The 13,366-nt window shown below is 39.8% G+C and overlaps 2 protein-coding genes and 1 long non-coding RNA gene across 3 annotated transcripts in view; 1 reads left to right on the plus strand and 2 right to left on the minus strand.

Moving 5' to 3' along the window:
* On the minus strand, positions 1-7,452 carry inpp5d (inositol polyphosphate-5-phosphatase D). Its single transcript, XM_088350166.1, has 25 exons — positions 7,209-7,452; positions 7,068-7,131; positions 6,253-6,388; positions 6,043-6,184; positions 5,825-5,965; positions 5,592-5,682; positions 5,443-5,520; positions 5,297-5,374; positions 5,106-5,229; positions 4,904-5,010; positions 4,693-4,795; positions 4,405-4,601; positions 4,225-4,342; positions 4,062-4,158; positions 3,835-3,973; positions 3,604-3,712; positions 3,440-3,528; positions 3,123-3,204; positions 2,939-3,028; positions 2,747-2,857; positions 1,798-1,877; positions 1,642-1,729; positions 1,431-1,577; positions 1,135-1,363; positions 1-1,016 (listed from the first exon to the last, which is right to left on the minus strand). Exons 1-25 carry the CDS (start codon positions 7,373-7,375, stop codon positions 581-583), a joined length of 3,243 nt encoding a protein of 1,080 aa, XP_088206292.1. The 5' UTR covers positions 7,376-7,452; the 3' UTR covers positions 1-580.
* LOC148355496 (uncharacterized) overlaps positions 2,806-13,366 on the plus strand; it is a 21,380-nt gene continuing 10,819 nt past the window's right edge. Inside the window, exon 1 of the long non-coding RNA XR_015852267.1 lies at positions 2,806-2,992. This is a non-coding gene — a long non-coding RNA (uncharacterized LOC148355496). The remainder of the gene's footprint in view (positions 2,993-13,366) is intronic.
* Positions 8,025-13,366, minus strand: part of gpr17 (G protein-coupled receptor 17) — a 5,920-nt gene continuing 578 nt past the window's right edge. Inside the window, exon 2 of the mRNA XM_088349461.1 lies at positions 8,025-10,882. Coding sequence (XP_088205587.1) covers positions 9,855-10,874 — 1,020 coding nt within the window. The 5' untranslated portion in view covers positions 10,875-10,882 and the 3' untranslated portion in view covers positions 8,025-9,854. The remainder of the gene's footprint in view (positions 10,883-13,366) is intronic.

Here is a 13,366-nt window from a genome sequence, read left to right on the forward strand (position 1 = left end):
TAGGGGGGAAGTCATCCAACATTACAACTATGCATGTGTGCCTCAATTACTAGTACCACCTTTGCCTATGTACAACATTTCATGAAGACATTTTTTTTTATAATCTATGAAAAAAATATCAGCCACCTGTATTCTATTCATTGTATGCAGGTGTCAGTTCACTAATAATTTTCAATAGGGTTGAAGTCTGAGAAATGATATGCGAGTTTGATCATGTTTGTGGTTAGCTATCCATCCATCTATTATTTGCACTGCTTATCATCAGTAGGGTCGCTGGGTGTGGTTAACTTCCTATGCACTTTTTTAAGACCTTAAAGTCCTCTTAACAACAGAACAGTCATTCAGCTCATCAGAAATAAGGCAATTAAAGGATCATGATGAAGGACTAGTCAATTAATGGGATGGCCCATCTTGGGAACGTGGGGATAAGCTGAAAATAAAAGATGTGGTACCATAAGATATTCAGGTTCTGACATTTTCAACATATTTGTCAGGGCACCCTTTTATCAATTTCCCCCTTGTGTGCAAGAAAATTACTCGGCTGCATACAACAAACCGGTATTGAAAATCAAACCAAAGTTTAGAAACACTGCTTAGAGTCCTTTTGGACTGGGTTCTGGCCGGGCCTGGGTGGTTTTTGCAGGCCTGGGAGTTCAGAGGTATCCCTGTAGTCTCTGGGTTTAGGGGCCGGCGCATCCTGCAGCCCTGGACGAGCCTTGGTAGGGAGAGGCGGTCGACTGTTGACCACACAGCCCTGCGAACGAGATGGAACTACTGGTTTTTTGTGTTGGGGAACAGCAGCTGCGAGAGGCTTAGACTCAGAGCAGGTGAAGGAACGATTTCGAGGGGTGGGCACTGGGGGACGTTCGCAGTCCCCTTCTAGTGGTTTAGATATGAAAATGGGATCTGGCTGCAACAGTTGGTTCTGTGTGGAATCTTGGTCCTTGCCTTGACCTTGTGTTGTTCTTGTAGCGCCATACAGCGGATTGTCAAACATCTCTGACGCCTTGACATTCCTTAAAGACAAAATCCACCTTTTAACTAAACAGACAAAATCATACATACATTTTGCCCAGTTAAACGGAATATTTTTAAAAATGTAAGTCTCTTGTCAGTTGTGAACTAGGCACCTACCCTGGTTTCATATGTTTTCCAGTGGGACTCTTCTTGGAGTCTATTACCACCTGGCTTCCGCGGATGGGCAGGCTCCTGGGTGGCATGCTGTAACTCCAGCCTTTGTCAAGCGCGCATCTGTAGGGCACTTCCATGTAGCTCGGGTTGGATATGTCATGTGCTGATTGGCTGATTGAACTCCTTTCGCCACTTTTGTTTTTCGAGTCTTCTCTCTCCATTTTGACAAAGTCTGAGTGTCCATGAAAATAATGAATAAAAGTTTGACGTTTCTGACTTGTTGGTGTGTTAAAACTCACCGTATAACTTCTCTGTGGGTTTTCCTTCAGATGTGTTTAGCTGAATACCTCCGGTCAACATGCCACATTTTTCGCCATGATGCGTGAGTGCTACTTGAAACTCTGTATAACAGAACTGAGCTGCTCGTAGGGCCACACAACCCTCACCTAGGAAGGAACATAAACTTTTCTATTCCATGTATTTTCTGCCATATTGTTCAGCCATATTTACCGTATGACTCGTCTGAGTCAGTGGACTTCACACAGATGAGGATGTGCTGGTCAAGAAGGTACTCAGCATCTGAGATGATTGGCTTCAACTGCAAATAGACTAGATTTATGTTATTCTGTGACAGGCTCGTTTTCTATTTAGCATTGGAATCCTTACCTCAACTTGGTTGCCAAACCACACTTTGATGGACCCATCTGAATGCTCCGTGTTCTCCCCTTCACTTGTCCTGACACTTTCTGGAATAATTTGATGACATGTTTGGTTTTGGGTAAGGTACGGCCTCCGAAATTAAGCTTCAGAAAACAACAAAGGTGTGATAGGAGATTGCTTGGGCTCTAATAGAAACAGGTGGATTTTGCAGCTCCACTAAAAAAACAAACTTAGTTGAAATACCAATTTAATACTTATGTGGCTGCAATTGAAAACTCTATTGATGTAACTGCATTTGTGAACAATATTATATGTTCTTCACCGTACAATAATTGTTACAATATTGCATTGCAGATGTCCAATATCAGATACATGACATTTTTATAGGGCTGGCCATTCATTGTCATGTGGTTTATTGGCCCAGCAGCATAAAGCATTGTGGTCTATGTGGTTCAAACGGGCATTATGTCATTCTTATGTTTGATGTCTTGTAAATATTTGAGGTTATGACTGATTAGTGCATGTCTGAACTGCCACATTGGCAAAAACATTCCTTTTTAAAATCCAACTGCATGAATGAAATAACCACTAGAAGGTGCTAAAACATCCATATGTAACGCATCCCCTACTTTTTGCTACAATTTAAGTATTACGATTATCAATACGTTTAAATCATGTCAATGAACACAAACATGTTTGTGATATTCAAAGTAGATAACAGCGCATTTCTTAGTGATGTTAGGCACAATTGTTTTTCTATTTATCAGATTTTTTAATTGCTTTCCTTGTTGGAGGTGCATCTGAGACTACAATCTGAATTTGTTGTAACATGCCATAATCAGTAGTTTCAGAGTTTTTTGTTGTTGTTTGATTTTGTTTTTTACCTTCACATAGTATCAGTGGTTAAGTACCACAGTATGAAAAAATGTTTTCCACCTGAGGTTTGTTATCTTACTCTCCAAGCAGCTGGAGTGATATTCAATAAAGAACTTGGTCTTTGACTTTGTCAGCAGGGTGGCCTTGCAGTTCATGATCTGGATACCGCCTTGGGGAGCACTGTTGGGATCTGGAGAAAGGAAAAGGAAAACACACATCTCAGCGGTTTTGTAGAGGATGAATGCTAAAATCATCCATAGCATGAACAAACCTTGTTTGGAGACGAACTGAGATGCTACGCCCACTTCGAAAGAGGCAAATACCGGTGAGTGATCGCTAGTCATAATGTCATTTGTACAGCCTAGCCAATCGAGAAGGAACACTTTCAGTTGTTTTTTTTACTGATGATTCTGGGAAATATTTGTCGCCTGGAAAAAACACTGCAAATAACTCACCGTAGGCTTGGCAGACCACATGGACAAGAGGGTACGACTTCCACAGGACACGATCGCACCAAGATGGCAAGTTATATTTAGTCTGTAAGATTTTGGTGCAAACATTAAAAACACATGTACTCATTCAGCGCTCCACTAGTGGTAAAAAAACCACACACTGTGTAATAATTTTATCCTTAAAGTACCGCAATGAAATTGAAAATTACTGAAGATTCCTATCCTTTTTGGTGAATGAAGCAATTTATTTTACATTTAAAGAATAATGGTATATACACAGCCTGGGTGGGGATAAAACATCTGGCAAAACACAAACCTACCCCTGTGGTTTTGGCCTTTGTGTAGGCATATTTGTCACGCGTGTAGCGCTCAAAGCGATACGTAGGTGCAAATGTAATCTCCTCTTCAGCTATGATCCAGAAGAAAGAAAGTAGTTGTGAATATTTGTGATATTACAGTTTGAGTTTTATTCATGAAAACATACTAAAGTGCAAGAAGACTTTCTTGTCATTGATCTCCTTGTTGAGCTGGTCTCTGCATAGGAGTTCTTGATACTGCTGCTGTTTGATTTTTGATACCATATTCTCAGCTTCCTATCACAAAACACAAATACGTTTCACAGGATGGTTTATTGAGCCACACACCTGTACATAATTAACAAGACCAAAACACGCATATGTATGATTTTTTTTTGTTCCAGTTTTTTCGAACTTACCACATTTGGAAAGTCCACCCGATAATTCAGATCACCCAGCCAGAAGAGATGGGTAAACTGATGGGTAATGTCAAATGGATTAAACTTCTTGTCTCCTAAATTGAGGAATCTCAAGATGTTCAGGTAGTTCTGGTTACGTCTACAAAAAAAAACAAAAACGTACAAGTTTAAATTTCAAGCTTGTTCTTAAGACTAAACCAGAAACAAGGAGAACACATTTTGTCCACCTGAGCTTTTTCTCACTTCCTGATGTCAGATGGCTGTTGACAAAACCGAAAGACGTGCCGTTGAACATGAAAGACACTCCCACTGCTCCTTTGTTGCCTAAAGGAATAAGTGTTTACATTTGTACTGGATCATTTTCTCACATAATACTTAGACTTTTTTTACCCAATGTATTGGCAATCCCTGTTTTGACACTGTGTGAGAAAACATGCGAGATTCTGTGTTCATGCTCTGGCTTGGCCAGAACTATGATCCGAATGTTCCACAGAGTTTGGATCACTACCTATTAGGTCAGGAAGTTATTTAGAATGGACACAGCACAGTTACATTTTCTGACAAATTGACCTGTTTAAAGCTGATATTGGTGATGTTCCTCAAGGCACCTTTCACTGTGTCCACCCACTCCCTTTCCCCCAGAGGATCCTCTTGCGTCCCAATGACGTAAATATCGTGCGGAATGTGGTCGGCTGTGTCGTCCTTGGTCTTCCCCTGGCCTTTACACTGAAACCAGGACTCGATGCTGTGTGGTGGACTTGCATTCCCTGCAGTTTCACAGACAAAAAAAGTATGTTCATAGAGCCTGATGTTTTCCAGACTTTCCTACTTGTTGGTGCCAGAAATAAAGATGCTTGCCCATATTCCAAGTGCCGACAAAGACCGTAATCATGTCCGGTTCTGTTTTTTCCGAGTGTTTGTTCTTCATTTGTTGAAGCAGCTGACAAAAACCTTCTCTTTTCTGATGTAGACACATAATCGTCACCCATATGAGGTTTGAATGAGTATTGGGGTATAGATCCCAAATGATTGGTTGAATTTGAGTATTTTGCCCTAAAACGTGACTGACCTTAGTGTTTTCAAACAAATACTCTTTGCGTAAAATCTTCTCTTTCTCTGTTTCCACCACAATGACCAGTTTGGCATGCATTTTCTGAGACTTCACCAGCTGTCTGACTGGATAACATTTGAAGCACATGGATAAAAACGTACGCGTACTGTATAAATCAAGGGATTGTCTATTGTCAAAGTGGCTAAATAAAAGGTCCTACTTTTGTTGTGCGTGAAATACTTGTCATCAGGCGCATCCTTTGTCCTCTTTATGTGTAGCTTTCCACCTTCTACATCAACCGTTACGAAGATCTTGGTGGGTATTCCCAAAGACTCTTGCTTGACCTTTAAAGGAAAAGATCAATATCAAAGAAACAAAAACTTTTTAATTCCAAGAAGATTCCAGGTGTACCTCAAAGACAACAGGTGGTATAAGGGACTTTCTATGCCCTCCTTCATAACCGGCAGCGTTGAACACAGCATTTATAGCCTAAATAAAGATATCAGTGTTTTTAAAGCCAATGTTCTAGCTCATTGTTGACATTGGGAGGGAGAGACCTTATCCTCTATGGAGTATAGCAGTTTTGTCAGTTGCTCCAGCCTCAGGGACACAGATTGGCCCGAATCCTCAGGAATCTAGGGTAAAATGGCCAGAGACAAGTTGTTTTTTTTAAGCCAGAAACAAATGGATCAAGCATGCCACCCACTTTTTTTGAAGAAAGTTCAGTGCCTGGCGAAAGCTGCTGATCCAATGCTCTATGGCAGACCTCCAAAGCTGGCAGTATACGGGATATTTCACTGCCTCGAAAAAAAAACCTTGTGATTTGAAAATCAGTTGTCTATACAGTATTTATATTTTGAGACTTTTGAATATATCGCCAACTTGTAACTCTAATAAAGTGTAAAAAAAAAAAAAAGGATGGATACTTGACGGTCATACCTGTTTAGATTCTTACAGATTGAGACTGTGAGATTCTTGAGACCAGGAAGGCTAGTGTTGCCAATTTTAACCTGTTCAGCATCTAGAGAAATGGATGTCTGGAAGTAATCAAAGATTAAGGCTCGCTGCTCTTCTGATATCCTGAAAAAACACACAAATGTATCTAATCTCCAGACAAAATACTGGATATTTTGTCAAGTTTGAAAAACGAAGCATACGTGGCCATGTCCATTTGTTGAAGCCTCATCAGAAAAGTGTCTGGCAGTCGTTTGCCAACCTGCTCGCAGGGCTCCTCAATGTTCTTGACTTCGTTGGCTAAGAAGTTCCTGGGTGGAAGCTGTGGCGGGGAATTATTTGAATCTAGAGGACCAGCAAATGGCGTTACTAGCTTTCTTTGGATTTCAACAATTTGTTGAAAGTGTGCTAACCCAGTTCGTCGTCAACATCCTCTTCCCTTTGGACGGCATACTGTAAATGGGTGATGAGCCCCATGTTAGGGTTGTGGTATGCCTCTACCAGCTCTGGAAGCATGGAAAAGAACCTGACAGGAACTCCTTCTGAAGCCTGGAACAACAAGAGAAGTACCAAAACACAATTGTTGTAAGAGCTTTTTACGGGGGCATTAGCTGTTAAAAACTGAATCCCACTAAATGAATAACTTGCGCTTTTAAATACCTACGCCTCAAAGCTATTTTTGTCAACCATTAAATTGGAATGATAATTCTGTGATCGTCTTTGAATTCTCTGGATTTTTGGCCCTTATTTGACCTTTCCCATTTAGCTCATTGCCGGTACTGTTCCACCTCTTTTAACTGATATAACTTTGCATGTCCTGTTCTTCCTGTCTTATACTAAATCAACAAGCTGATTTGCAATCACCTCCCTCGACAACATAGACCAATCCTATTCTTAGCTATAATTTTCATTTTTTTGTCTCGTCTTGCCTTTGTCTGTTAATGCTCTTGTGTTCCTGGTCTTTACTGATTGGATTAAACCACTCTGCTATTTTTGGCTGTACAACCACTATTCAACTCTTGAAAGAACTGCTTATTTTGTCTAAGCAATTCAGCTTTCTGTACATCTTAAACTTCTTCTACCTTGCTGTGTCACTCTGTAGACAACTTTCTGTTCACTCACAGGTAACTTAACTTATTAAACCAAAGATCACATACAGTACATCTTTTTAGCCTTGTTCTACCATTGGGAAGTATGTTCAAAAACAATTTAATGAATTGTGACACACCTGCACTGACAATTTCTTGTCCTCATTGGGTAGGATTCTGTATGTGTATACCTGGTTCTGGAATCTGTAGTTAAGTGCAAAAATGTCACTTTTATGAGCAATATTAACATGAAGAGCAAGGTTATAATTTAGCATACTTACAAAACACACAGAGCAAATGCCCCTTGTATGGACTCACTGTCTCGAATGAGGAAGCTTCCATCTTTGGCTGACTTTGAGAGCAGATCCTCAGTTTTGGACCGGGTAATATTGCCATGACACCAGGCGTGATAACTCTGCATCCTGTCTGGTCCTTTTCCCTTTTGCATCCAAACTAGTCTAGCATTAATTACAATAGTTTTTTAAAAATGTTTTTTGACGTTTCATCATAAGTGTGCTCTTTCAATCTCACTTCCTCATCTGAAACTGAGACATCCCCCTTGAGTCACTCAAACACACACACATATGCCGGATGTGTGAAACGTTCAAAATTAAGTTTTTGTTGTCATGCGTTTGTTTTTTGTCTGCTACAGATCATTTTTTGGACACTTTTCAATTGTTGTAAAGAAAACAATACTCACAAAAAAGAGATTGGTTAGAGTAAATTACTTTATAAACATACCATAGTACATTGATTTTAATATACCTTGGAGGCTGGAATATTAATGAAAGTAACCGGATGATGTTATTGAAAGCAGAAGTTGGGTGTTAACCATATTCAGGAAACATGGGTTAAGAACGTCTTGCCATTTCTATGTAATGGACAGGAAGCATTGCTGTAATAGGAGGAGGAAAATAGACGTCTGAAAAAAGCCACAACACAGGTCAAATGACAAAAGAAAAATCTCCAAAAGCAAATGGTGAAACCTGCTTTATGTATACATTCCTGGAGCCAGTTTCACATTTAACTTAATGTGTGCCAAAAAGACGAATTTGTTGTAAATACACAACTAATATATAACATATCGCACATTGACAACACATTTAAAATATGTTTATTGTTATATGTACATAAAAAGGTTTACAATGCTCCAAATTCAATTTTTTATCCAGTGTATGGTTTCAATTCTTCTTAAGTAAATTAGTTAAGGGGAAGTCAACCCAAAGATATTTTGACACAAATATGCATTTTTAATGAGCAATCAATCATAGCTCAGTTTCAGAAATTGCCCAGGGTAAAACTTCTTGTAATGAATTTGTAGGAGAATTTAATTGCTATTAAAAATGAATATGAGCAAACTTATAATTTCTGCTCTATATTCTGATACGCTGGTTTGCATTTCCTTTATCGTAGTTCAGCAACAGGCCAGTTCTTTTAAACAAATGAATGTTGAATTCAGCTTTTGCCACAAGAATCATCCAGAAAACATGAAAACCACATGTAATATACAATTCATAAAAACTGATCTTACCAAAATTTGTTTAAGATAGTTTTACAATGATGTTTACATTTACAAGAAGCGAGCCCAAATAGGCATGATACTGTTATCCATTAGTCAGAAAAATTACACCAAAAATACTCAGGGATGTAGTGCCTCATTTGGGTTTTGCAAGAAATCTAGTCAGGTCACATTTATTTGTATAGCCCTTTATCACAAAATCCGCTAGATCTTTTGACTTACAGATTTTCATGTCATATTTTGACCTTAATCCCTTAAGTATCCAATTTTTTTATTTTTAGGGTGCCTTACATTTAAAGTGGGAGGACAGAATAAGCCATTGTTGGGTAGTATTCATGGAGGGGGAGGAGAGTGTTGTTCATATATTTAAAGGTTAGTTAATTTATATGAAACTAGTTTTCTCAGAATTTATCAGATATTTTTTTCCCAGTAACAGCGCAACATTTTGTTGAGAATATTATAAAGTAGGATAAAAGTCTGTATAAAGGGGGGGGGGAAATTAAAGATACTGCACTTATAGTGCATTGATTAGATACATCGAAAGGAATAAATACAGCACACTTAAAACGGTTTTACATAAACAGAATTAGCGTAAGGGTATATGCAATGGATGTTTATTAGGTTCTTATGGACTTAAAAGCACCTTTAATCACCTAAAAATGTATCTAGTCATTGTCAGGGGCGGAAAAAGGAATACCGAATTTAAGAGTGCTTACTTGATTTTTATCAACAAAATATTTGAGTCTGTATGAAAGTGGATATTCACCCTATAACTCTTTTAGTTTAGTTCACATAACAAAGTTTAGAAATATTTCAAAACCAACCACTAGATATTTTTGTGGTTATTTCAATTAAGCAACTCAGCTAAAACTGCTGAACAGTACATTAACAGTATATTCACTTGTGATAATTGATCCGTAGCCTTTACACTGCATTCTGACGCGATACATGTTCCTTTCAGCAGTATTCACTAAGGATGTTGCCCAAAGTGAACTTGAGCGTTTACCAGATCAGTTTAGTGTCTTATTGTTCGGACATTTACATTTTTGCATTGTACCAGTGTGATCTTGGCTAGAAGGTATTTGAGACCCTTATACTGCCACGGCCAATTGCTGTTTCTTACTTTAAGAGAATAATACAATTAATTTTTTTAAACCAAGATGGTAGATACAATGGTCGAATATGTGACCCCTGTTTTGTCTTTGTGTAGCCCAAGTGCTTGAGAAAAGGGAAATGTCATGGTGTACAGTGTGAAAGGAGCCCCATTTTTAACAGCTTTGTGCTGTTCCCTCTTGGTTCCTTTGCCAAAGTCTTTGATCAAGTGTTTGCTGCCTGGAAGTGGTAAAATCCTAACATCCAAAAGATCAAAGTAATGATTAAAACACATTTTGTAGATTTAACGACTACTTCAAAACTCTGATTTAGCAGTCAGAGAACTCTCATGTGTTCCTTTCAACTCGCCACTGGTAGCCCCCGACACACCCGAAGCCTTGTCTCTGCACAGAAGCCGCATCAAGGTACTCCTGAATTTTTCTGCGCCGAAAAGGTAGATGAGCGGATCCATGGCGCCATTGAGGCATGTGAGGAGCGACGTGAGTCTGTTGGCCAGACTGAGGCCTCGGCGAGTCTGGCAGGACACTTCTGGGTGGTTGTAGCCCAGGATAAAGGTTGCCCGGCTTGCATGGTAGGGAAGGAAGCAGACCACATAAATCAGCAGGACCAGACCAATGGTGCGCAGCGCCCTGAGTTTCAGAGTGGGCTCCAGCCGGGATCCTCGGTGTAGACTGTTGATGATGAGTATGTAACAGGACAGGGTAACAAGGAATGGTGGCGTAAAAGCCACTGCAAGGGAAATCAGTGCCTTGCGAGATGCCTTTTCCCGATAGAGCTGCAAGCAAACGGTTGTGCCATCCACCTCCTGTGTCTGATGGGTCACCAACAGTGGTGCCATGGAGACGGTCACCAGCACCCACAAACTGAAACTGATGATGTGGGCATAGCGGGCACGGCGCACCTTCAGGGACCTGACTGCATGGACCACTGCTAAATAGCGGTCAGCCGCAACACATGCCAGAAAGTACAAACTGGCATACATGTTAACGTAAAAAAGAAAACCCGCCAAGCGGCAGGGCACCTCGCCGAAGGGCCAGTGCCCCCCTGTTAGGTGGTAGGTGGCCCTCAGGGGGAGTACTACCACGTAAGACAGGTCAGCCACAGCCAGATGGGTCAGGAAGATATTGGCGGGGGAGGACGTTCCTCGCTGGTGGGAGAAGATCCAGAGCGCCAGGCTGTTGCCGTTGAGTGCCAGGAAGAAAATGAAGATATAGAAGCTCCCAAGGAGAATATTCTCTGTCGCCGACTCCACTGCACAGATTTGAGACGTCTGATTGGACACCAGGGATGGCAGATCTGTCATGGCAAACTCCATCTTGGTATCTAAAACACATTTTTAAAATACAATAGCATCAATGTTAGATGTATCCATTGATAAACTGTACATGGCGCTTATCTTCACATACAAACAAAGTAACATTCAAACCACTGCAGTCTCAAAATTGTGGCCTTGGCTGACACCCCATTCATTGCTATGTTTGATAGCAATCTAAAAGATTGTAGCCTTAGCTAGCTCACCATTCTTTGCTTTGTTTATATACAATCCCCAAAATGTTTTAGCTCTAACTAGCATACCTTTCATTGTGGTATTTACAGGCAATCCAAAAACTTTTATCCTTGGCTAAGACCATTCATAACCATGTTTATTAGCAATACAAATTATTTTATTTATCATTAATCGATATTTATTTATTGAAAAATCAACAACATTTAATCATACTGATCATCAATGTTTTTCTCACTTATTTTTTTTAAAAAAAGGAAACTGCTGAATCTTTTTTTTTTTTGATGAAGGGAAGTCTTGATCTTCGAGTGAGTTAAAATGAAGTCACTATCGTATTTCTTTTTTTAGTAGCGACACTAGCGTCTATTGTCAGGCAGGTTTTGAGCAGCCTGTGAGAAACACCCCCCTGCTGTGACGAGTTTCCTGCCATGGGTCACTTTTGTGCTCATTGCTGAGTGATGGTGATAGGAGAGATTAGGGTTTCTGATTATTTTCTTTCACCTAGCATGTTCTTATGTTACATATACATATTGGCTTCTTTGAAGATTGCAGGTACTGTCAGTCTGAAAATAAATGTCTTTCTCTGGACTTTGATTAAACACTAAGTAACCCTTAAATAACCTGGGTGGATATTTCTTGGATGTATCTTTTTAAAATATAGTGACGTTTAACTAAAACATTCCCACATTCCACTTTGGATCTTGTGTTATCTTTGAGACACACCTCGTGTTAAATCACCATCAACTCCTTTCTCCTGGGAGCCCCCCCTGACAAACTTGATTGCCCCCCTCCTTATTATTATCACATTGTAATGGTTCCTTTTCATCCTGACAGCGGGGCGGACATATAAAATATAATGACTTGTCCCTGCTGTCTTAATTTTCTGGTGAGTCACTAGCTCGCAAAGGTACTAAGGAATGGCAGTTTGTGAAACAAAAACCCCAAAAGACTTAGGCTCAATTTCAGCTGCCCGACTTTCAGTGCATTCAGTCAATAGGACATGTAGCGTGAGCATCGTGTGTGACGGGTTTCAATGTGCAGCACAGCGGCGCAGTGGTTAGCGTGTGTGCGGCACAGTTCTGAGGTCATGAGATCGAACCGTGTGGAGTTTGTATGTTCTTCCCGTGCTTGCGTGTGTTTCCTCCGGGCACTCCGGTTTCCTCCCACATTCCAAAGACATGCATGTCAGGTTAACTGGCCAGTTCAAATTGTCCCGAGGTGTGAATGAGCGAGTGAGTTTTCTGTCCCTGTGTGCCATGTGACTGGCTGGCAACCGGTTCAGGGTGTCCCCTGCCCACTGCCCGAAGATAGCTGGGAACCTACTGAGGATAAGCGGTGCAGATAATGGATGGATGGATGGGTTTCAATGTGGGCTATCGGGACGCCAGCATTCACATAGTGAAAACTAATTAGAGCCAGCTGAAAGAAGATGACCGATTAAAAATCCCAGGTCGCTGGTCCCAAAACCATTGGTAACGCAGTGGTTGACTTAGCTCGGTTCAACACAATTTATCTTTCAAAACTGTGAAAGAAAGTTTTGAGAGGGACGCGTCCCTGAATTTGAACCATTGAGCAATGTTACTGGGTAATTAATTTTACACCTAATAAAGATCCCTAAAAAGCAAGCTTTGTTCCTGATAAAAAAGTTGAACTTGTGTTTCTTTAAAAGTTCTTTTTTAACTTCAAACAGATCGCCATCGGAAAATCAGCTTTACAAAGACACTTATTCTGTTAAATTATCCTCTTTTATGAAAAAGACTTTCAATACAAAAAGAAGATACAGAAACAAATTTGGCAGAGTGTGTTCCAAGACAACCTCAGTCATTGAAAGAGTGGAAAAATCCAAAAAACGAATAGCCATGAAATGTTTCTTTGATGAGAACACAGTAACACACAATAAACACAACATAAAAAAGGTAAAAAAAAAGGAAAATTGGAAATCTTACCTTTAGATAATAACTATGACATAGATTTTGGAATATGGAAGACTACCAATTGTTTACCAAAACAATGTGTTGCTGTAATCCGTCTACCTTTACCAAAGACAATAGCATATAATTACGATCTGGCCTGTGCATAGGTTGCTCTTGCAACAGAACTAGATAACATAATTTTAATAGGGGAAGTAAAACTCATCAAGAAAGGTAAACTGAATAAAGTATTATGTATTACAAAATCTTTAATTGTGAAGTTTTATGGGATTGCGATTATTTTATTTATGCCCTGGTGATTGATGTTATGTAAGAGCCAAGTCATGTTTTCAGCAAATACATATGAATATCAGTAAAATAAAGTATTCAGAT

Source organism: Urocampus carinirostris, chromosome 12 (assembly GCF_059441175.1).
Source record: "Urocampus carinirostris isolate Australia breed hairy pipefish chromosome 12, RoL_Ucar_1.0, whole genome shotgun sequence".
NCBI lineage: Eukaryota > Metazoa > Chordata > Actinopteri > Syngnathiformes > Syngnathidae > Urocampus > Urocampus carinirostris.

What these genes read in the sequence shown, in the direction of transcription:
- inpp5d (XM_088350166.1), bottom strand. Translation starts at nt 7,375, where the DNA reads ATGCAAAAGGGAAAAGGACCAGACAGGATGCAGAGTTATCACGCCTGG. An exon ending in CAAAGGCCAAAACCACAGGG is followed by an intron (nt 3,205 to 3,439) that starts GTAGGTTTGTGT and finishes AAAATCTTACAG; the next exon opens with ACTAAATATAACTTGCCATC. An exon ending in TCAGTTCGTCTCCAAACAAG is followed by an intron (nt 2,858 to 2,938) that starts GTTTGTTCATGC and finishes TCCTTTCTCCAG; the next exon opens with ATCCCAACAGTGCTCCCCAA.